This window comes from Eumetopias jubatus, unplaced genomic scaffold, assembly GCF_037043125.1.
Source record: "Eumetopias jubatus isolate StellerSeaLion01/CBP00866 unplaced genomic scaffold, mEumJub1_p1.0 scaffold_10, whole genome shotgun sequence".
Classification (NCBI taxonomy): Eukaryota; Metazoa; Chordata; class Mammalia; order Carnivora; family Otariidae; genus Eumetopias; species Eumetopias jubatus.
Window position 1 is genome coordinate 92,449,240 of NW_028274816.1, and position 23,235 is coordinate 92,472,474.

Genomic DNA, 23,235 nt, shown 5'->3' on the forward strand with positions numbered 1-23,235 from the left:
TGTGAGCTACGGAGCACTTTCACACACTCCACAAAGATTTCTTAGGCACCGCTTAGACGCCAAATGCTGAGGATCCAGTGTCAAGAAGAAAACAGAAAAAGACTCTACCTTTGTAGTGCTTGGGGCTGATAAACCCAAGCAAGTGTGAAATGGTAAGAGTGACATGAAGACATAATACAATGGAACACAGAGGTAGGGATGTGGGACCTGTCTAGGGTCAATGCAGACCTTCAGGGAAGGAAGGCTTGAGCTGGCGGCCAGACGAGGAGGATTTAGGCAAAGAGGGAATGAACCAGTGCCCCGGACAGAGCGGATAGCATGTTCCAAGTCCCTGCGTTGGGACAGATCAATAACCTTGTGATTGGAGTAGAGAAGCATGGCTTTAGACCAGTGTCATCCGATCAAACTTTCCATGATGTTGAAAACGTTCTATGATCTGCACTCTCCACAAGAGTAGCTGCTAGTCACGTGTGGCTACTGAGCAGTTGAAATGTGACCAAGGAACCAAATGTTTAATTTTAGTTCATTTTAGTTTAAATTTAAATAGCCTCATGTGGCTCCTAGCTATCACATTGGCCAACACAGACTTGTAGCAATGGTAAAGAAGCTCATCGAACAGCAATAGGGAGACGCGGAATGCTTCTGGGCAAGAGGCTGACAGGATGAGTTTGCATTTTGAAAAACAATCATTTTGATTTCGAGAGCTATTGACTTTTTTTTTCTTTTTAATTATAAAGAATTCAGGATTATTTATTAACTACAACAACGAAAAAGTAAGCCATAGGGTGCCTGGGGACCTCAGTTGGTTAAGTGTCTGACTCTTGATTTCAGCTCAGGTCATGATCTCAGGGTTGTGAGATCGAGCCCCACATTGGGTGTGGAGTCTGCTGGGGATTCTCTCTCTCTCCCTCTCCCTCTGCCCCTCCCCTGCTCTCTTGTTCTCTCTCAACAAATAACTAAAATCCACTTTGCCCCAAATCTATATGACTTAGTCGATGGAGTGGACATTGCGGGGAGGGAGAGGGAAATTTCTAGAATGGCTGCTAGGATTCTGGCTCATCCAGGAGGACAGCAGTGTAATCCACACAGCTGGTTCCCTTCCAGCTTTGCACCCATCCTCCAGCTTCTGCATGCTTTGCTACCAGCCTCACCCTTAGGAGGGGCCAGGAGTCCCTGGGAGTTTTACCCTTTACATTAGGTAAAAAAAAAAAAAAAAAAATACCTCCCAAAAGATACCCACATCAAATCCCTGTAATCTTTGAATGCTACCTTATTTGGAAAAAAGGTCTTTGCAAAGATGTGATTAAGGATTCTGAGATGAGATAATCCTGGATTATCTGGATGAGCCCAACGTGCTGTCACAAGTGTCCTTAGGGGAGAAAAGAGAAGGCCACGTGACCACTGAGAGTGTGGAGTGATGTAGCCACAGGCCAAGGAACACCTGGAAGAAACAGGAAGACTTCATCCCTGGAGCCTTCAGAGGGAGTGCAATCCTGCCAATATATTTTTTGAAGATTTACTTTAGAGAGAAAGAGAGAGAGAGCGAGCAGGGGAAGGGGCAGAGCGAGAGGGAGAGAGAGAACCTCAAGCAAACTCCCCACTGAGCATGGAGCCCAGTGCGGGGCTCGATCACAGGAGCCTGAGATCATGACCTGAGCCGAAATCAAGAGTTGACCACTGGACCGACTGAGCCACCCAGGCAGCCCCCTGCCAACACTTTGATTTTGGACTTCTGGCCTCCAGAATATGTAAGAATACATTTCTGTTGTTTTCAACTACGAAGTTTGTGGTACTTTGTTCTCAATCTCTTTCCCTGCGAATAGCAGGGCCAGTGACTGACCGGGGGAAGAGCACAAAAGCCCGGCTCCCTCGCCTCACTGTAGGACAAACTTCTAGATGTAACAAGCTGCAGAGCCCACCCACCCCACCCTCCCCAAAGGATCAGACGGATTGAGGGGACTTCACCTAAAATCACACCTTTGTCTGGGTTCTCCCTCCCCCCGCCCTGCTTCCCACACACCTTCTCCAGCTTCTCCAGGGAGCACCTTCTTAACACATTGTCTGCTCCTAAACCCAAAGCCCAGGGTCAGCTTCAGGGAGACGCCGACCCAAGACAGGTGGACTTCAGTGGGCAGAAACCACAGCTGAGGCCCCGGGTTGGAGGGAAGAGCCGGAGTTTGGTTTGAACTTGTTGACTGCAGGTGCTTTTAAAACAGGCTTGGCAAACGACACCCTGCAGACCGGATCCGGCCCATGGCCGCCTGTTCATGTCAATAGAGTAAGTACTGGAATGCGGCTCCCCCCATTCATGTGTGTTTTGTCTGAAGCTCCTTTCACGCTACGGTGGCAGAACTATGTACTTGAGACGCACACTGGATGGGCTGCCAAGGCTAAAATATTTGCTATCTGGTCCTTCACAGAAATAAGCAGCTGTATGTAGGGGTCTACAGCTCAAAGAGCTGGAGGTATGAATTTGGGAGCCTTCTGCATACAAGTGGCAAGTGAAGCTATGGGTGTGGATGTGATCATATCAAAGGTGGGGCTAGAGGGAGAGAGCCAGAACAGAGCCTTCAGGAATTCTAGCACTTCATGGTGGATCAAGGAAGGCTGAATGGGAACCAGACCAAGAGACCAGAAAGGTCAGAGCAAAACCCAGAGAGCTCCCTGAAATTCCAAAGACCAGAAAAACATCATTTGTGCTGCCCATTCATTTTTATGTCTTGGGATATTGGATTTTTTTTTTTTAATTTTCTTCTGTAGAATCAGCCTTTTAAGGCAACCAGCAAAATTAATGGGCTGTCTCCAGGACTTTCAAAATGATGTTGCATTAAATTATTTGGAAGGGGCATCCGACTCTTGATTTCGGCTCAGGTCATGATCTTGGGGTCCTGGGATGGAACCCCACATCGGGCTCCGTGCTCAGCATGGAGTCTGCTTGAGATTTTCTCCCTCTGTCTCCTTCTGCCCCTCCCCCCGCTTTCTCTAAAATAAATAAAAAATTTTTTAAAAATTATTTGGAAGTTAGTTTGGCCCAGTGCAGCTAAAAACATAAATATCTGTATGTCAGGTCTTGGTTATAAATGATGCTGTGATGTTTAAACTCAGAGACGTCCCATCCTCACTCACCTTTCTGCAAGTTACCCTCTCTGACTCAGTGTGTCATTGCCCCACTCCTCTGGAGTTCCCTTAGTTAGAAAGTTTTCTTTGTGGACAACTGGGGTAAAATAATCTGGGCAAGACCAGACTCATTTCGAATTATAGGACCATGCAGTCCCTGAAATACTTTGCAGCACGCTGAAGCAGAAATATACTCAAGACATAGCATGTGTTGGTGCTAGCTGAGGGCTTCCGACTTCTTTCAATAATAAATGTTAAGTGCCTTCCGTGGGCAAGGGGCTGTGTTGGGTTTTGGAAGGGGACCAAAGACAAAGAAAACATTGCCCCTGCCTGCGATGTGCCAGAAAGAACAAGAAATGAGTCTAAATCACTATGACTCAGAATGGGGCAGGAGCAACAGAAGAAATGGGAGTTGCATGGAAATCTGTGGGCACGAGAAAGAGAGATCATATCCGGTGGTTGGACTGGAAAAGCTTCAAAGAGGAAGTCCCATGAGACTTTGGCCCCGGAAGGCTGAGAAGGATTTCTTGAGACACCGAGGGTGGCGAGGGAGACACACACTTGGAGCTGTGTTGTACTGTCTGTCTGGCTGTGAGGGAGGCCCGGAGGGCAAAGGGGGAGACTGCATTACAGAGTATTAGGGAAGATGACATCCCAGGGTCTAGGGAAGAGCTATGAGGGCTGAGCTGACACAGGCAACAGGAAGAAAAGGGAAATTTTAGGGCGCCTGGGTGGCTCAGTTGGTTAAGCGACTGCCTTCGGCTCAGGTCATGATCCTGGAGTCCCGGGATCGAGTCCCGCGTCGGGCTCCCTGCTCGGCGGGGAGTCTGCTTCTCCCTCTGACCCTCCCCCCTCTCATGTGCTCTCTCTCTCTCATTCTCTCTCTCAAATAAATAAAATCTTAAAAAAGAAAGAAAGAAAAGGGAAATTTTAGAGGTCGTGGAGGTAATTAGAAATGAACTGGAGGGGAAAGGAGTCAGAAGTCTGGGCTTTGCCCCTGGTAACTTTGGGGACAAATAGCTTGCTCCTTGCTTTTGGAGAACAAACAACGTCCTCCCCTTCCCCTTCTGGTGTTGCCCTGGCGTCCCCACCTCAGCGGCCAACCCAAAGTATCGTGTACACAATGGAATATTACGCAGCCATCAAAAGGAATGAGATCTTGCCTTTTGCAACGACGTGGATGGAACTGGAGGGTGTTATGCTGAGCGAAGTAAGTCAATCAGAGGAAGACATGTATCATATGACCTCACTGATATGAGGAATTATTCTTAATCTCAGGAAACAAACTGAGGGTTGCTGGAGTGGTGGGGGGTGGGAGGGAGGGGGTGGCTGGGTGATAGACATTGGGGAGGGTATGTGCTATGGTGAGCGCTGTGAACTGTGCAAGACTGTTGAATCGCAGATCTGTACTTCTGAAACAAATAATGCAACATATGTTAAGAAAAAAGAAAAAGAAGAAGATAGCAGGAGGGGAAGAATGAAGGGGAGTAAGTCGGAGGGGGAGACGAACCATGAGAGACGATGGACTCTGAAAAACAAACTGAGGGTTCTAGAGGGGAGGGGGGTGGGGGGATGGGTTAGCCTGGTGATGGGTATTAAAGAGGGCACATTCTGCGTGGAGCACTGGGTGTTATGAACAAACAATCATGGAACACTACATCAAAAACTAATGATGTATGGTGATTAACATAACAATAAAAAATTAAAAAAAAAAAGTATGAAGGGAAAGTATCGTGTACACATTTGCATGGCCTGGTGCCAAAATTATCCCGGAAGCACCTGACCCCAACGCACAGGGACTCTGTAAATATAATCGAGGCATCTATGCCTTGTTTGGGAGCGGAGGTGGTGAATTCTATTTCTTCTATTTCCTCCAGACAAGGAACTTCAGGCACCAGGGAGGTTTTTCAGACCTGAAGCCATGGGGTCAGGGACTGGGAGCTTGGGGAGTTCATCCAAGCTGTGGAGAACCTTCCAGATCCCTCCCTGAGCCCTCTGAGTCACAGCTGTCTCCCCTCCTTGCCCGACACGCCCACAGCACCTGGCTAATTAATACCACACCCTCAGGGTCTCAGGAGGAACAGGGGAGATTGGCACCCGCCACATGCTCGCATCTCCCCACCTGCCAGGAAGCAAATGAGGATCCAGGCTCCCAATGAGCTCAGTGTCCCAAGGCCAGACCTGCCTGAACACTCAAAAGGTAGAACACAGCGTCTCACCCTAATGCCTCGAAGGTACCTTGACTGGTGCTCTGTTTGCACCCGGAGACAGCAGACAAGCTACAGAGGAATTCTGAGGTCCTATGGATGATCCCTGACCTCGAAGATGTGCCAGAGCATGCACCTGGCGGTGTCTAATGTAACAGATGACCTAGATGTCCTTCCCTTGCTCGTGGGATGTTCCAAGGACTTCACGCTGACTTGCAAAGCCAGCTGTTTCTACTTACCCACTACAACTGTATTTTTGAAAACGTATTCTCCTGATCTCCAGTCTTTATAAACAGTAATAATAATAATAACTTTTTAAAAAGCAACCGTTCTTTGATGCCTTCTCTGTGGTTGGATATTACTACACTTCATTTTTACAACACAGTGAGGCTAGATGTCAGTATGCCCATTTTCCACAATAAGTAAACTGAGGCTCAGAGGGCTTAAACTACCTTTTTTTTTTTTTAAGGCCATGCCCTGTTCTCAGTCTTCTCATTTTCGAATTGGGCATGAGAATATGTATCTCATGCAGTGGTCGTAGGCTCCCAGGAGATACTGTGTGTATAGCCCAATCCTCAAGGTCACTCACTCTGCTGGTAAGAGGCAGGACAGGTCTTCGTGACACAAAAGTCTGTGTCCTTCTCTTGTCGCACTGCTGATTAGCTGCTGCTCTGCTTCATTCTGTCTGCGTGACACACTCATCTCATTCCACAGGGGGAAAACTTTGCCATTGTCAGTATTGTCACCCCAAACGGGTCTCGTGTGTGGCTTTTGTGTTTATTGTTTATTTGGGAAAGTCAAGGAAATGTTCACACTGGAGATGGGAGCATTGGGGATGGCGCTTGTAGGAATTCTGAGGCTGAGGGTTTCTGTCCCAGTGGGCTGAAAGTCTGGGAAGCATCGTATGGAAAAGATTTAAGGTTATCGAGAAAACAACCAACCAACCAAACCAATAACTGAGTCTGGAAATGAAGCAAGGGCTCAATTAGGCATAGAGTAATAAAGGTTCTTGAAAAAAGCACTTACAGTTCATCCACATATAAGATGGGAGTGGGGAAGTGGTTTTGTTTACAGTAAAAAAAAAAAAAAAAAGTCCCTAATAATTGTGGGCATGGGGAATGAATTCCAGAGTCCTGACTGGGAGTTAGGTGGCCAGGCTCTATCCCTCCACAGTGTGTGTGGGTGACACAGAGGGGACCTGACCCCATCTCCCAAACCCAGAGCAAACGTGCGACACCTAGGAACAGTATCTGCAGCTTTCAAAGGGCAAGTGGTGGAAACCCAACCCCCACCAGCTAGAGGAAGGGGACTTGTTCCAACCAGATGATCGCAAGGTCCAAACATGGCGGCTGCACCCAGGCTCTCAAACAAGATATGTATGTATATACACACACACATACGCATACCTGTTTAACAACGCAGTGGTATTTTTTTTTTAAGATTTTATTTCTTTATTTGAGAGAGAGAGAGAGAACACAAGCAGGGAGGAGGGGCAGAGGTGGAGGGAGAAGCAGGTTCCCTGCTGAGCAGGGAGCCCAATGCGGGGCTCGATCCCAGGACGCGGGGATCATGACCTGAGCCGAAGGCAGACGCTTCACTGACTGAACCACCCAGGCGTCCCCCAACGTAGTGGGGGAGCTGCTCTTTTAGAAAACTACTTTTTTTCTTTTAAGTATAGCAAACAGGAAAGAAAGCAGGTAAATTCTCTCTGTGTTCACCACTTTTATACTTTTAAACCCCGAGATGTCACATCTGCCAGTTGCCGTGGTATCAAATCTCCCACCACTGCCAATTCTAAGCTACCTGTCCATGCCAGCTCCAGCCCACCCTGCTGGTTGTCCCCAAGGAACCAAGGGCACCCGAAGTTTCTGACCAGAAACAAATTGTCTTGACAGCTCTACCTTAATCATTAAAAAAAAACAGTAGGAAGGGTACCTGATACCCTTTCTTTACCCTCCCCACCCTCTCCCCAAGGTTGTCATGCTGGCTCCGGCAAGGGCAGAATAGCAAGCCAAAGAGCCTTGTGTCCCCACCTTGCAGTAAATGTGAATGCTTTAAAGAGCAGTTTGTCCTTGTCCAGAAGTGACACTCAATTTGCCACATGTGTTTTTTTCCTTCGGATGCTGTATGCCCGGCTGCAGTGGCTGGAATTCATCAGCTCAGAGCGCCACTTGAGAGAGCCCCACCGCCAGCCCACCCGTTCTGCCAAAAGCCAGCTCAGCCCAAATGTCTCTTTTCCTCCTAACTTGCGTTGGTCCCTGCTCTAGTTCAGGGTGACTGGCTTAGCTCGGGACTGTGCAATCTTTCCACCAGACTCCCAAGAAAGTTTAGCAGTCACTTAGCTTTCGCCTCAAAGTAGGCTTGGGAACGAAAGCCTGGCCCGACTAGTTGTTAAAATAAAAATAAATGTTAATAACGTAAGAAACAGTTGGCGGGAGGCCTACAGACCTGGTCCACAATTAGTCCTTTCCCCTGATTTTCATAAAAGCAGTTCAACGTGTGTCATTTTAAAGAATGATACCAGTAGGTCAAATCTTCCCCCACCCCAAGCTGGATGGCCGCCATAGGCTTGCTGACTTGGGAGAGAGAGGTCTCAGCCATCTTTCTCTCTTCTGCTCTTGGAGATCAAAGTCTTAAAATAATAGAGTTCCCTTGCCATGCCCTGTCTCCTCTGTGCATGGACTTCCCCAGAGCTATGTGTGTCTTAATATTACCCTGCATTGACTCAGATCACATCTGCATCTGCCTTAACAGCAGAGGGCACTGAACACGAACGGGTGGCTATTTTGTTGTTGTTCCAGCTTTATTAGGATACAGTGGACAAAAGCTGTATGTTTGTAAGGTGTACAACTTAATATTTTGATATACATAATATTTTGATACGTTGTGAAATAACTCATCACTATCAGGCGTGTGTGTAGTGAGAACACTAAAAATCTACTCTCTCAGCATATTTCAAGCATACAATAGCGTATTGTTAACTATAGTGACACTACCGTATATTAGATCTCCAGAACATATTCATCCTGTGAACGGAAACTTTGTACCTTTGACCAACAGCTCCCCATTTCCCCTGCCTCTCAGCCCCTGGCAACCACCATTCTACTCTCTGCTGCTATGAGCTGGACTATTTTAGATTCCATATGTAAGTGAGATCATGCAATATCTGTCTTTCTGCGTCTGGCTTATTTCACTTAGCATAATGTCCTCCGGGTTCATTCACGATGTTGCAAATGGCAGGATTCTCTTCTTTGTTAAGGCTGAATACTATTCTATTGTATATATACCACATCTTCTTTATCCACTCGTCCACTGGCAGACATGTAAGTCCCTTCCGTGTCTGTTGTGAATAATACTGCGATGAACACGGGAATGCAGGTATCTCTTCAAGATACTGGTTTTGTTTCCTTTGTGTGTATATGCAGCCGATGCAGGATGTTTTTAGATTTAAGTCAACGTGCTTTAAAAAGGAGATTCTACATTCTGACCAAAATCTGGATTTCTAGCTTCTCTTGAAAACTCAGAATAAATGATTTCCCAGGAAATGTAAGTTTCATGACAACACAGACTTTGTTTTGTACACAGCCTTAGCTCCAGGATGTAGATCAGTGTCTAGCAGTCAACAAATATTTGGTGAATGAATAAATGAATGAGCAATGACAAGGCATGACTACTGTTAACTGAAATTTAATAGCAGCTGTCTCCTTTAGATGGGGAGTATGTTTTCCCTTGCATGTTAAGTAAATGTTCTCTGCAGATGAGTAAAGCGTGGAAAAATAGGCTCCTCTTTTTATGGACTGAATATTTATGAGTCCTCCCTTCCCCCCCTCCCACCACCAAATTCATAGGTCAAAACCCCAGCCTCCAATGTGATGGTATTTGGAGGTGGGGCCTTTGGAAAATAATTAGGTTTAGATGAGGTCATGAGGGTAGGGATCCATGATGGGATTAGCATCCTTATAAGGAAAGGAAAAGCGCTTCCTCTCTCTCCATGTGAGGACCCAGTGAGAAGGTGACCATCCACAAGCCAGGAAGTAAACCCTCATCAAGAACTCAATCTGCCCACACCTTGATCTTGGACCTCCCAGCCCGCAGAACTGCAAGAAATCAATGTCTGTTGTTGAAGCCACTGGGTCTGCGGTATTTTCTTATGGCAGCCAGAGCAGACTAATACCAAGTACTTCTCTTAACCCCCAGAGAAGCTGATTAAAGAAAGAATGGAAGTAGTAGCCCCGCCTGACAGCAATGAGTCTAATCAAATTCCGTAGATGGGCGGAAATGTGTTCAGGTCGCAGGTCTCCGTGATGGACAGTTACCTTGTCATCCCACCCCTTCTCCCTCCTGCCCCCTGAACTGCGTTGAGGACAGTCTTCTGGGGTGGACCTTTCTGGTGATTAGCAGCAAACCTTGTGGGTGAGCAAGGGCTATGGACTGATTTGTGTCCCCCCAAGGTTCCTATATAGAGTGGGCCTGAACCCAATAGGACTGGCATCCTTATAAGAAGAGGAAGATACACCAGAGAAAAGGTCACATGAGGAGACAAGAAAAAAGACAGCCATCTGCAAGCCCGAGAAGGAGGTCACAGGAGAAACCACACCCAACCACACCTTGATCTTGGACTGCCAGCCTCCAGAAGTATGAGAAAATAAATGGCTGGTGTTGAAGCTCCCCGGTCAGTGGTGTTTGGTTTGGGCATCCTGAGCTGACTAAGACAGTAGGTCAGGGGTCTTTACCCGTTCGCAATGTGGACACAGTGCCCAAATTACAAAAGCTTTTAAAATGCTCCAAGACCTGAGCAAAGAAAATGTATTATATAGGCTCAAAAATGAAAACTCCAAAATCAAAACGAACTCATCTGTAATTAAATGTTTACAAAACAATGAGTCAGTGTTGATTCGGTGGTATTGCAAGATACTTTATTCTTAACAGAATTCAAAGTGATGAGAATTCAGAATTCAAAAGTTATAGCAAAAAAAAAAAAAAAAAAAGACACCTCAGTCCCATCACAGACCTCAGAGGTAAGCTATCAGTTGGAGAAATATGGCTGTGTAGGAACACCCACCCATTCCCTGCCCCCACAGTCAGCTTTACCTCACCAGACGACATCATGCTCACGTGCTCTGCCTTCCAGCTGGAGGCCTCCATCTTTTATCCAACCATCCATTTACGCAACCTGCCCCTCTGATCCTCACATACACCTGTCCCCTGCCAACCTCTCCTAGCCCTCGTATCCCCAACCCAGGAGTGCCCTCATAACGCCCCATTCAATCCCAACACCACCCATTCTTTAGGACCCAGCTGAAGCCCACCTTCCTCCACGGTTGTCTTCATCTGACCACTTCATCATGTAAGCATCTTTGCCTTCTCCAAAATATTGGGGTGTTTTAGTCTGAACCACCTATTTAGCAGTCAATTTACAACTGCTTTCTGTTTTTTCTCTGATGATTTCATAGACCTACAACTTGTGTCCCAAACTAGACTCTTAGCCTCCATACAGCACTGGCATTGTTCTGTTACTTTTTTCTTTGTACCCTGGAAGAAAAGCCTCCGGAGTGGGACAAACAGTAAGTGGCTAATGGATTCTTCTTTTCCTATATGACTTATTGTTAATCTACTTGGCTTCCAGCTCTACTGAAGGGATCCTCACCCTCCATTTCCTTCTCACCAGGTACCTCCTTTCTGTCCCCCATCTCCTCACTCCGTAGGTCAGAAAATAGTGGGAAATATAAATGTACAGACTTTTTCATGGAAAAGTGCACAAAAAGACCCTGGATACCTCCCTGAGATCCCAGGCCAGAAAGGACTGGCATGATATATTCAGAGCACTAAACGAGAAAAATATCCAGCCAAGAACACCATATCCAGCTAGGCTGTCATTGAAAATAGAAGGAGAGATAAAAAGCTTCCAGGACAAACAAAAACTAAAAGAATTAGCAAGCACCAAACCAGCCCTACAAGAAATATTGAAAGGGGTCCTCTAAGCAAAGAGAGAGCCTAAAAGTAACATAGACCAGAAAGGAATAGAGACAATATACAGTAACAGTCACATTACAGGCAATACAATGGCACTAAATTCATACCTTTCGATAGTTACCCTGAGTGTAAATGGGCTAAATGCCCCGAACAAAAGTCACAGAGTATCAGATTGGATAAAAAACAAGACCCATCGATATGCTGTCTGCAAGAGACTCAGTTTAGACCCAAAGACACCTCCAGATTGAAAGTGAGGGGGTGGAAAACCGTTTACCATGCTAATGGACACCAAAAGAAAGCTGGGGTGGCAATCCTTATATCAGACAAACTAGATTTTAAAACAAAGACTGTAATAAGAGATGAGGAAGGACACTATATCCTACTTAAAGGGTCTCTCCAACAAGAAGATCTAACAATTGTAAATATCTATGCCCCTAACATGGGAGCAGCCAATTATATAAGGCAGGTAATAAAAAAATTAAAGAAACACATCGACAACAATACAATAAGAGCAGGGGACTTTAACACCCCCCTCACAGAAATGGACAGATCATCTAAGGAAAAGATCAACAAGGAGATAAAGGCTTTAAATGACACACTGGACCAAATGGACTTCACATATACATTCAGAACCTTCCATCCCAAAGCAACAAAATACACATTCTTCTCTAGTGAACATGGAACATTCTCCAGAATAGGTCACATCCTAGGTCACAAATCAGGTCTCAACCAGTACCAAAAGATTGGAATCATTCCCTGCATATTTTCGGACCACAGTGCTTTGAAACTAGAACTCAATCACAAGAGGAAATTTGGAAAGATCTCAAATACATGGAGGCTAAAGAGCATCCTACTAAAGAATGAATGGCGGCGCCTGGGTGGCTCAGTTCGTTAAGCGATTGCCTTCGGCTCAGGTCGTGATCCTGGAGTCCTGGGATCGAGTCCCACATCGGGCTCCCTGCTCAGCGGGGAGTCTGCTTCTCCCTCTGACCCTCTTCCCTCTTGTGCTCTCTATCTCTCATTCTCTGTCTCTCTCAAATAAATAAATAAAATCTTTAAAAAAAAAATAAAGAATGAATGGGTCAACCAGGAAATTAAAGAAGAATTTAAAAAATTCATGGAAACAAATGAAAATGAAAACACAACTTCAAAATCTTTGGGATGCAGCAAAGGCAGTCCTAAGAGGAAAGTATATAGCAATACAAGCCTTTCTCAAGAAACGAGAAAGATCTCAAATACCTCCCCGAGATCCCAGATTATATGAGGTCCCTAATTTTACTCTTAACCGTCTGCCCTTTTCCTCTGCCATATTGATCATGGCTTGTAGTTAGGTATTTGTGTATTTGTGTATGGCAATGTGCAACTGGATGCCCGTTGCACTCACCAGATAATAATCCTTCTGAGGGCAAGGGAGGCACATGCCTGTTTTGCCCCCCATGGTATCCTAAGCTCAGCATAAAGCCAGGTACAAAGTAGGTGCTGACTACTGTTGTTGAATGAACGAAAGAATGCATAGAGAGTCCAGACAAGGTGCTTTGGCAAGTCTTCGCATTTCTTATAGTCCCGACTGAAACAAAACAAAACTCTCCCTGCTCTTTCAGACGACACAAGATGTACAAAGAGCAGCTCAACCTCACCTCCTTGGACATTCCACAGCAGCTCCGACTTGAGGCCAGCTGGGTCCAGTTCCACCTGGGGATCAGCCGCCACGGGCTGTACTCCCGGTCCAGTCCTGTCGTCAGCCAACTTCTCCAGGACATGAGGCGCTTTCCCACCATCAGTGCTGGTGAGATTCACAGGGTCAAGGCAGGATGCACTGACTTTCTCCCGGAGAGGCTACATAGACCATCTCAGCCTGGGCTCTAGCGTGAAATATTAAAGGGTTGGCTCTGACACCTGATAGGATAATAAGAAAAACAAACACTGATCTTTTTCCCTTTGAAGGAGATCTTATCATTCTAATCTCATCACAACCCCATCAGAGAGCCCTAAGAAAGTGTTTCTGTGCACATAAAAGAATGGTGGCTGCTACCCTTTATTGAGTGCTTCTCGGGAACCTGGCCACTCTCTTTTATACAGTGACTACATGACATAGATATTATCATGGCCATTTTACAGGTGGGGAAACTGAGGCTCAGAGAAGTTAAGCAACTTGGCCAGAGACCCAGCGGTGGTGCTGGGATTCAAACACAGTCCTCTTGCCCCAGGTCTGTGCTCTCAAGCAGTTCAACGGTCTAATCACTAACAGAGACCAAACTAGGCTCGATCATTCGCCAGGTGCTGCCAGAGCAGCCACTGAAGGGCTAGAGGGCCTGGGGCCTGGGATTGAATAGGGTGGAGGCTGCATCCAGCTGGGGCCCGGAGCCATCCCCTGTTGAAAGGACAAGGGCCCCAGGCTGCCTCACCATCTCCCCCTCTGTGGTCTGAACCAGCGTGAAGGGTCCTGCATGGTGAGGTCTCCTAGGAACAAGCCTGGACGTTCTCAACTGTCCTTCTCCTCCTTTTCAGATTACAGTCAGGACGAGAAGGCCTTGCTTGGGGCATGTGACTGCACCCAGAGTAAGTGGCCTGACCCCACCTCTGTCCAGCCCCCTCACTGCCAGAGCGCTGTGAACCCCGGGACCTGGCAGCAACATGAGGGGCCCACCGTCCACTCCGTGGGGGTCCTGGTTGGAAGTTGAAGGAGCATGACTCTCTCTGCCCAATCTCTAAGAACTCGACATTTCTCACCACCCACCCACCCGCACAAAAGAAAAGGCATTCGGGAGGGGCTATTCCCAGGGCCCTGCTGGAGAGTGTGTGGTCCCCTGCATCATCAGCATCACTGGGGAGCTTATTAGGAATGCAAAATCTCAGTCCCCACTCTGCTGTTCCAAATCAGAACCTGAAGTAAACCTCATCCGTTTACTTCAATATACTGAACACACATAGAAACTCCCATATGTGCCGTGAGGTGTTAAAGGTTCGAAGGAGAGTTTGTAGGGCCCCAGGCTTCCCTTTGCTTTGGTTTAGCACCTGCCCACCATTTGCCATTTTATAGAACACAAAGGTGAGTAAGACATTGTCCCAACCCTCGCGGGGCTCATAGCAAGGCCTGCATGGGGCAAAGCGAGTGAAGCGGCCAGAACGCAAATGTGTCAGGAGGCAGTGCTGAGCGCGGGGTGAGGTAAGAGTGCCACAGGTGTCCCAGTCACCAAACCCTGTCCCGGCCCGGGTGTGCAGTCTGAAATAGAAAGAGATGCGGGTAAACTAGTCCAACGTGATGTAGCAGGTGGCATAATCGGAAGCCATAGGGGTCCCTCAGAAGCACAGAAGAGGGGTTTTCAGTGGGTGTTTATCTCAGGAAACCTGCCTCGTTTACCCTTTTCCCATAAGAGCAGACTTGAGGATTGTCTTGAGCCCCCAAACACGCTCTCCATGTCCCGAAATACTAGAATTTACACTGCAGACTTCGAAAGCAAATGCTAGTCTTCGGGGTCTTACTACCTAAGAGCAAAAAGAAGAAATTGGCTGGGTTTTTTGAATGAACAAAAGGTTGCAGCCCCAAGGGTAGGCCCAGAAACAGTGTTCACTCTCCCTTGTCCCCCCTCACAGTTGTGAAACCCAGCGGGGTCCACCTCAAGCTGGTTCTGAGGTTCTCAGACTTCGGGAAGGCCATGTTCAAACCCATGAGGTAAGTGACCGCCTTCCTCAGCTGTGGCAGCCATGAGGGAGTTTCGATCAAAAATCAGTGGATGTGGAGAGTTTGGAGAGGGGATCTCATCTTATATTCAGGCCTCTCAAATCCTGGGAAGAAAGAGTTGTGTTCCTTTGGAAAGGGAGCGATCTCGGTGAGCCCATCTGGCTGGTTTATGGTTTAGCCAAGGCTCCAGAAGCAGCCAGGTGATTCTTGGGCGCACCACTCCCCTGGACACAGAGCCGTCACGTTTGAGGCATTACATTGTTTTAAGTCATTGTGACGTTTAGTCATGCAGGGTTAGTGTAGACTCAGAAGTGAGCCCTGGTTAAAGAGAGGTGGCAGGAGGAGCGAACACCAATGGGGAAACACGAGACCTTAAAGGGAAGCAGAAAAACAATGATAAATCTGCACATTGACCACCCCTCATCAGATCCATGAGTTTCATGCTCTGAGCAGCTTTTTTATCTGGCACCTTAAGATGGCTGTGATTTTTTTATGAACTTAAAGCTGATTACACAGAGGGGGAGCTTTACTTTCACTTTTCACGTGTGGGGAACTCACACTGGCCACGTTTTCTGTGCAGGAAAGGACCGGAAGTCCCAGCCTTCTGCCGCTTCTCTGCCCCGTCACTTACAAACGACACGCAAAGACTGTCTAAAGGAACCAGTTTTCTTGCTGAATAGAATGCAGGAATTTCCAACATTGGGTCATAAAAGCCATCTTGTCTATTCTTAGACCATAACACAAACTTTAATCAGCATTTGTATAAAATTTCATCCAAAGCCAAAAAGCATCATTTTAAAAACGTACTTCTTGGAAAAGCATGCGTTTTTTTTCTATATGTCATTTAAAGTAAAACAAACAAGCAAACAAAAAAGTGTCCCTTATTAAAAAGGGAAAGTAGAAGTTTATCTTTGGATAATATAAATTATGACCATAATTAAAGATCGTGTCTCTCACGAAATCTATAGAATATAGACACGGAAAAATACGTCAGCTCTTGACCAAGCCTGAGAAGCACTGATGTAAAAATGATTTTCAGATTTAAAGTCACATCTGGGTAGGCCATACAGAAACGGGGAAATGATGTTTTAGAAAATTCTAAAAGGTGTCGGAGAGACTGTGGATTCTTATGGATGGAATTCACGAATTAAACTGTGGAGATGGGGACCCGCGGACATGCTCCTTTGCTGCCCAGGCATCCGGCGGTGGTGGCGGTGCTAGGGAGGAGAATAGCGGCACCCCTGGACACAGAGACCTGTCCTTTCCATGTGGCCGCACCTTTTAAAACAGAACGCCTGCTTTTGGCAGCCCCTCGCCGTGGTTTCCAGGACTCGTGTTTTTGGCACAGTGCACATTGCTAGTTCAATTGGAGCTGGGTATTTACAGCTTTCTGCAACATTATGGGTATTTACATTGCTCCTGCAGCCCTCACGTAGTCCCCCACGGCGGATTATAAAATTAGATCATCATTCTTCCATGCATATTCGCAGCAAGGCAAGTCAAGCTCGGGGCCAGAGGCCACGCTGCCCTGAAGGACTGGGAGGCACCTTTCGGGACATTCATACCCGGCCAGCCTGTCACACTCGGGCAGGCCTGATGCTTTTCAGGAATCCATTAGCGATTTTAAAATGTGTGCGAATCAATATCCCCTGCACCGGCCTCCCTCAAGCCTCTGGCTGGGCTCACTCTCAGGACCCCAGCTGAGGTTTCTCTGAGGGGACAGAATCATTTATTCACCCCGGTCACCCTAAGACCTGGACCTTTTCTGGTCTTCAAATATCAGTTGTATTAAACGGCATCCCTAGGACACTTTTCCTTTTATAAAAGCCCCGCCTCCTCCCCCACCTCTAACGCCTGACATCTGGGTCTGTGGCACCTCTGGTGGACTAGCAGGTCCCTCTCTTCTGTTTACACCTGCCCAAGAATGTCTTTGTATCTTCCCGACTCAACTACCTTTTAAAAGGATCAGCTGCTGTCACCAGAGTGGCTCAAACAGGGGACGTGGTCCAGGGAGTGCCTGCAGGACAAGGTCTTGCAAGAAGCCCGCGTGTCTTCTCCCGGCCGCGGGAGCCGCGGGGGCCGCGGGCTGTCCCTGCTGTGTCGTTCCATCAGGCACACGTACATTAAAAGCATGAAGCCTGTTTTCCTCTCCCTCTGGTCATGCTTCTCAGCTCTCTGCTCAGGCTCCTGACGAAGTCTGAGTCCAGGGCGGGATTCCCCCTTTCCTTCCAGACAGCAGCGAGATGAAGAGACACCCGCGGACTTCTTCTACTTCATAGACTTCCAGAGACACAATGCCGAGATCGCAGCTTTCCACCTGGACAGGTAGGTAGGGTTGGGCCCCAGGGACATGGCGTTGAGCGCAAGGGCCGATGGGCCGAGGGGTGCTGGGCAGACCCTCAGGTGGGAACTCCCTGGCCTTTCTTCCTTGCAGCATCCTGTCTTCCTCACGAACCTCAGTGATGCCTTTGAACTCAACACATCTCCTGTTCAACCCCACGTTTGAAAAATACAAGGCCTCTAATGTAGTGAAAAGAAAGACCTAGAAAGAAAACTAACCACCCTGCCAGGCTGCTCAGGCTGCCACCTTGTACCTGACCTTGCCCTTCACTCTAGTTTCCTGATTGGAAACGGGGAGAATGCATCCACTTCCGTGTGCCCCATTTCACCCAAAGGTGAAAGCACATGCCTAAACTTCCTCCTCTCCCATCGGCCCGTCCTGGCTACTCAAGGTGTGTTCTACGGACTGGCAGCCGGGGCCCCACCCCAGGAGCTCTTCAGAAATCCAGAAGCTCGGGCTCACCCTGGACCCACTGAAAGAGAGCCTGCCTGTGAACGAGAGCCCGGGTCACTCACATGCCCAGTAACATATGAAAAGCTCTGACCTAGAACATAGCTTGGACTGTGGGAAGGCTTGCCCAGGAGGCTTGCTGGAACCGGGAGTCTTTTGCCACCCCTTCTCCTTAGACACAGGTTTGCCCTGGGTGTGGTCAGCTCAGTACTACAGAGTGCCCTGGGCTGCACGTGGTCAGGAATGCCCGCCCGTTTCTAAGGGGCGACCATCCGACCCTCTGACGATCCCCCAGACGTGAACAGGGCTTTCTCTCCTCCAGGATTCTGGACTTCCGACGGGTGCCACCCACAGTGGGGAGGCTAGTCAATGTCACCAAGGAAATCCTAGAGGTCACCAAGAATGAAATCCTGCAGAGTGTTTTCTTCGTCTCTCCAGGTAGAGTACTGGCCCGAGCTATGTTTTGGTTGTAGGAGGGTCGGCCCCTGTGGCCGCTGATGCGTTCCCAGTGGTCTGAGCGCCTGCCGGCCCTCCTTGGGAGGGGTATATGCTGCCGCCAGACTCTCCCATCCTGGCCCACACCAGATGAACTGGGGATGGGAAAGGGTCGTAGGTGAAATGCCAAGTAGCCTGGGTGGGCATGAACAACAATGCCAGCCTCCCTGGACTCAGATGTTACCCATGCGAGCAAAGAGCATTCTCATCATCTGGGTGGAAGGCAGTGAGGCTGGGGCCCACACTTTCTCTCCTCCGAGACATTTGAAAAATTAGTGCCTGGGATGCTGAGTTTAAGAGCACTCACAAGCCCTGACATCTGGGAAAGCAGTATTTTCTTCTTGCTGCCTCTGCCCAGGCTGTGAGTTGAGGCTTTCCCTTCCCTCCTAGGGGATTTTCCGGCAGGGGGGAGCAGGAACAGGGCACTGCCTCCTTATTCCTTCTCTCTCTCCTCCCGTGCCCTCCAGCCAGCAACGTGTGTTTCTTTGCCAAGTGCCCGTACATGTGCAAGACCGAATACGCCGTGTGTGGCAACCCGCACCTGCTGGAGGGCTCCCTCTCCGCGTTCCTGCCGTCTCTCAACCTGGCCCCCAGGCTGTCAGTGCCCAACCCCTGGATCCGCTCCTACTCGCTGGCAGGAAAAGAGGAGTGAGTTGGCCCCCTGGCCACGATGCCATGCCCACGGCCCTGCCGTCTGGTCCCTGGGAGTGGCTGCCTCTCCGCACCGAGGCCTTGCCACCAGCCTGGCTCTTGGACCCCCACCCAAACCCCAGTCATTTCCTGATCTCAGACCAATCCTGGGGCCAGCTGTGCCCGTTCTCCCCGCTTTGGCTTGTGTATTCAGTTACAAAGAGCCTCCTACGTGCTGGGGGTACGGGAATGAAAGACACAGGCTCCCCCCGGCCTAGGGGGGCGGTCAGACGAGTAGGCAGATTACGAAAACACAGCAGCGCACTTGCTGTCATAGACAGAAGCACGTGAGGAGCCCGCGGGAGCGACACCTGCCCCACCCGAGTAAACCCCGGGAAGCCTAGGCCCCAGAGTTGGGATCGGGAGGCAGGGATCTTGGGGGGGGGCACAGGGAGGTGGGAGGAGGGCCCCCAACACCTTGCCATCTTGGCTTTTTCAGCCCCAGGATTTCTTCTCCCCTCAGGTGGGAGGTCAATCCACTTTACTGCGACACCGTGAAGCAGATCTACCCGTACAACAGTAGCAACCGTCTCCTCAACATCATCGACATGGCCATCTTCGACTTCCTGATAGGTGGGTCCCCGAACCCCGCGCTCAGGCGCTTGACGGCAGTGGCCTCTGCTGTGGGGCTGGGAATCGCCGTGACCTTGGGCAATGAGCTGGAGCCTGGACCGTGAGGCCTGAGGAAACTCACATGGCCCAGAGCCTTGGAAGTGGCAGAGGTCCCAGAGGACAGAGGTTGACAACATGCTCCCCTCTTTAAGAGAGGACCTCACTCAGAAGGCAGGCACACAGTGTACAGCCTGCCCATATGAGGGTTTCTGTGCTCTCTTAGCCCCCCTCTCCCCCTGCACCGTCACTAATAACCGTGGGAAAGAGCATGGGGCCCTGGGTTCAGACTCCTGACTCAGTTGCGATCAGGCCCCCCAGGCCTGGGGAGGACGCAGAGGTCGGAAGCACCTGCCCTCCTTTGCAGGAAATATGGACCGGCACCATTATGAGATGTTCACCAAATTCGGGGACGATGGGTTCCTCATTCACCTTGACAATGCCAGAGGGTAAGTGTCCAAACACCGCTGTCCCCGCCATGGCCCTGGGTGCCGCTGCTCAGGGCCAACCGGAGGCCCCCCGAGAATGAGGCCCTTCCGTGGTCACGTTCCCGGTCGCCCTGCCCTCCTTGTTCCATTTCCTTTTTCTCCCGATGTTTGCTAAATAATGCTGGATTCTCCTCCGGCATGTTTTTACTAAGTGATTCAGTCCTGGAGGCAGAGCGCAGGGCTCATCCTCAGTGTCTGGCCCTCTGTAGTTAGGGAATGAATGAACGAACGAATCAACGAATGAACGATGCTTGGTTGTAATCCCTTTGCACAGAGGCTCTTGGGAGCTGATCCCAGGCATTTTACCCTGGGCTGTCAGAACAAGGCTGAGAGAGAGAGAGGAAACCATTAGGAGGGAGGTGTGGGGGGAGATGGCCCTGAAAGCCCGTCCCCCCTTCCAGGTTTGGACGACACTCCCAGGACGAACTCTCCATCCTGTCGCCGCTGTCCCAGTGTTGCAGGTGAGCTCCCAGCTCCAGGACAGGTGGCCACTGCGACCCTGCATGCCACTTGCAACCAAGCTCTGAAGGTCCTAGTGTTCACTGGCCTAGGACCCCGGTGGGTAGGCGGACAGGAATGACCTCATTTCTTGTCCACTGACAGAATTTTCCCCAGCAATGCCTCCCTTTTGCATCTGTCCGCACAGGATGAATGAGGACCTCGTCTTTTAAACCCTTCAGTCGCTAACTTTGATCTTTAACCCACTCAGAGAAGAGCTCATCCTTGCAGAGTCCGATAGTCTTGGACACGGCTAATCAGATCTCTGCTTCGCTCAGCACTCAGAGAAGCTCATAAATATGACTTGCTCACCATCTAAGTAAAATCCTGGGTGCCTGGGTGGCTCAGTTGGTTGAGCGACTGCCTTCGGCTCAGGTCATGATCCTGGAGTCCCAGGATCGAGTCCCACATCGGGCTCCCTGCTCGGCCGGGAGTCTGCTTCTCCCTCTGACCCTCTTCCCTCTCGTGCTCTCTCTCTCAAATAAATAAATAAATCTTAAAAAAAAATAAAATAATATCCTGATTAAAGTCCCATAAACTGGGGGCACCTGGCTGGCTCAGTCAGTAGAACACGCGACTCTTGATCTCGGGGTCGTGGGTCCGAGCCCCATGTTGGGTGTAGAGATTCCTTAAAAATAAAATCCCTAGGGGTGCCTAGGTGGCACAGCCAGCCGAATGTCTGACTCTTGGTTTTGGCTCAGGTCGTGATCTTGGGGTCATGGGATCGAGTCCCAGGTCGGGCTCTGCACACAGTCTGCTTAAGACTCTCTCTCCCTCTGCCCCTCCCCACTCAAAAATAAACAAATCTTTAAAAAATAGAAATAAAATCTATTTAAAAAGTCCTACAAACTTGGGGGGTGGGAGGATGGGTTAGCCTGGTGATGGGTATTAAAGAGGGCACGTTCTGCACGGAGCACTGGGTGTTATGCACAAACAATGAATCATGGAACACTACATCAAAAACTTATGATGTATGTGATTAACATAACAATAAAAAATTTTTAAAAAGTCCTATAAACTCATGTCAGATTGAAAGGAAGTACTTGGACTTTGCGTGGCCACCATGCTCTAGAGAATGTCTAACCCATTTCCATACCTCTCTGGTGTCGAAGTCAGGCTGGTAAAATGGTCCGCCTGCTCAGCTGCAGTTTCCAGACCTAACTAGAAATGCGGGATGCACGCCTAGCAAAACCACCTCATTCATTTCCAGCTGGAAAACTCTGAGCAAAGCATGTTCTTTATCCGCTTCTTAGGTTCATTTAAACATGCCTCCCTCCGGCCCTCCCTCTCCCCGAGTAGGCGAGGCAGGGGCTGTTGATGACAAATCAGACAATTAAGCTGCTTACACATCTGAGTGCAAGTCAGATTCTCACATAAAAAGCAATCAAAATCCACCTCATTTCCATCCCTCTAAGAGTCTGACCCAGAGCAATATAGAGTTGGCAAGAAACAACTGAGAGGCTGAGGGTACCTATGGCTTTTGAGATGGCAAACCTCTTCATCATTTCACCTACCAGAAACTTCTCTCAGTGGCTTTAAATCTCCTTCAGATGTCGTTAACGGTCATTTATTTCCTTTCCCCTGGTTTCCATTAACGCATGCTTGAGAAGACACTGGGGGAAAAGGCTCCCAGAACATCACCTACGACAGCTGTTTGTGGGGAAAGACGTTCAGGCAAGCTTTTCTCTTCACATTTACTTATTTGCCTCCTATATTCTGTCCTTCCAGGATAAAAAAGAAAACGCTTTTGCACCTGCAGCTGCTGGCCCAGGCCGACTATAGACTCAGTGACGTGATGCGGGAGTCTTTGCTAGAAGACCAGCTCAGCCCTGTCCTCACCGAGCCCCACCTCCTGGCCCTAGACCGGAGACTCCAAATCATCCTGCAGACAGTGGAGCGGTGCGTGGAGGCCCACGGAGAGCAGAATGTCATAGCCACGGATCCATCAGAACAGTCCGCCCCTGACTCTAGCCAGGCTAACTTGACAAGCTAAGGGCTAGATGAAGCCAGATTTCAGGAACTACCCGTGGAGCCAGAGGTGGACCTGGGTACAGACCACTGCTTCCTTGCATCCCCGTCAAGGCTGGAGGGACTGGGTCATGAGCTCTGGAAGAGGCAGGGCACTGGGATGATTCCACAGGAGCAAAAGAGGAGGGATCCACTGAACTTTCTTCCTTGGTGCACGGCTTCTCTAGTGGACCTCCTTGCCACCCCCCCTTCCCAGAAAGCACTGCTTCAGCAAGGCCACAGACCATCTCCCGAGCCCACTGGGAAATCTGGATTAGGAGCCGGGCTTGGAAGGTTTGGGAGCCTTGTCCCAGGAAAGAGTAGAACAAATAAAAATAAAGGACACCAATGGATACCTAGCTGACCTCCAGATCCTTATTATATCTACAAGGATCACTTCTGATCCAGATAAAACATCTGGCATCTCCGGAGTAGACCAAAAAAAAAAAAAGAAAAAGAAAATGTAAACATGGTAGCTCTCAAACTAGTTCAAAGTAGACTTTACACTTTCTATTTCTGTCCAGTCACTGTGGCTTCAACTGAATACAGTAATCCCTTATTGACCAGTCCAAAAGTAATTTCTTGGAAACGTTATTACAAAGGGTAAAAATAACAGAGGAATTTGCTCAGAATATCTGAAAAGGGACGTTTTCAATCTGAAGAGTATTTAAATACCAA

General features: G+C 48.7%; 1 protein-coding gene across 2 annotated transcripts in view; it reads left to right on the top strand.

Annotated features, from left to right (window-relative positions):
- Positions 1–22,916, top strand: part of FAM20A (FAM20A golgi associated secretory pathway pseudokinase) — a 48,242-nt gene extending 25,326 nt beyond the window's left edge. Inside the window, exons 2-11 of one of the 2 annotated variants that reach the window (XM_028112874.2) lie at positions 12,899–13,083; positions 13,806–13,856; positions 14,892–14,970; positions 17,212–17,304; positions 18,093–18,208; positions 18,733–18,913; positions 19,395–19,528; positions 19,932–20,013; positions 20,454–20,513; positions 22,279–22,916. In XM_028112874.2, coding sequence (XP_027968675.1) covers positions 12,899–13,083; positions 13,806–13,856; positions 14,892–14,970; positions 17,212–17,304; positions 18,093–18,208; positions 18,733–18,913; positions 19,395–19,528; positions 19,932–20,013; positions 20,454–20,513; positions 22,279–22,543 — 1,246 coding nt within the window. In that variant the 3' untranslated portion in view covers positions 22,544–22,916. The remainder of the gene's footprint in view (positions 1–12,898; positions 13,084–13,805; positions 13,857–14,891; positions 14,971–17,211; positions 17,305–18,092; positions 18,209–18,732; positions 18,914–19,394; positions 19,529–19,931; positions 20,014–20,453; positions 20,514–22,278) is intronic. The other variant, XM_028112875.2, reaches the window with a different exon arrangement.
- The last annotated feature ends 319 nt before the right edge of the window (positions 22,917–23,235 follow it).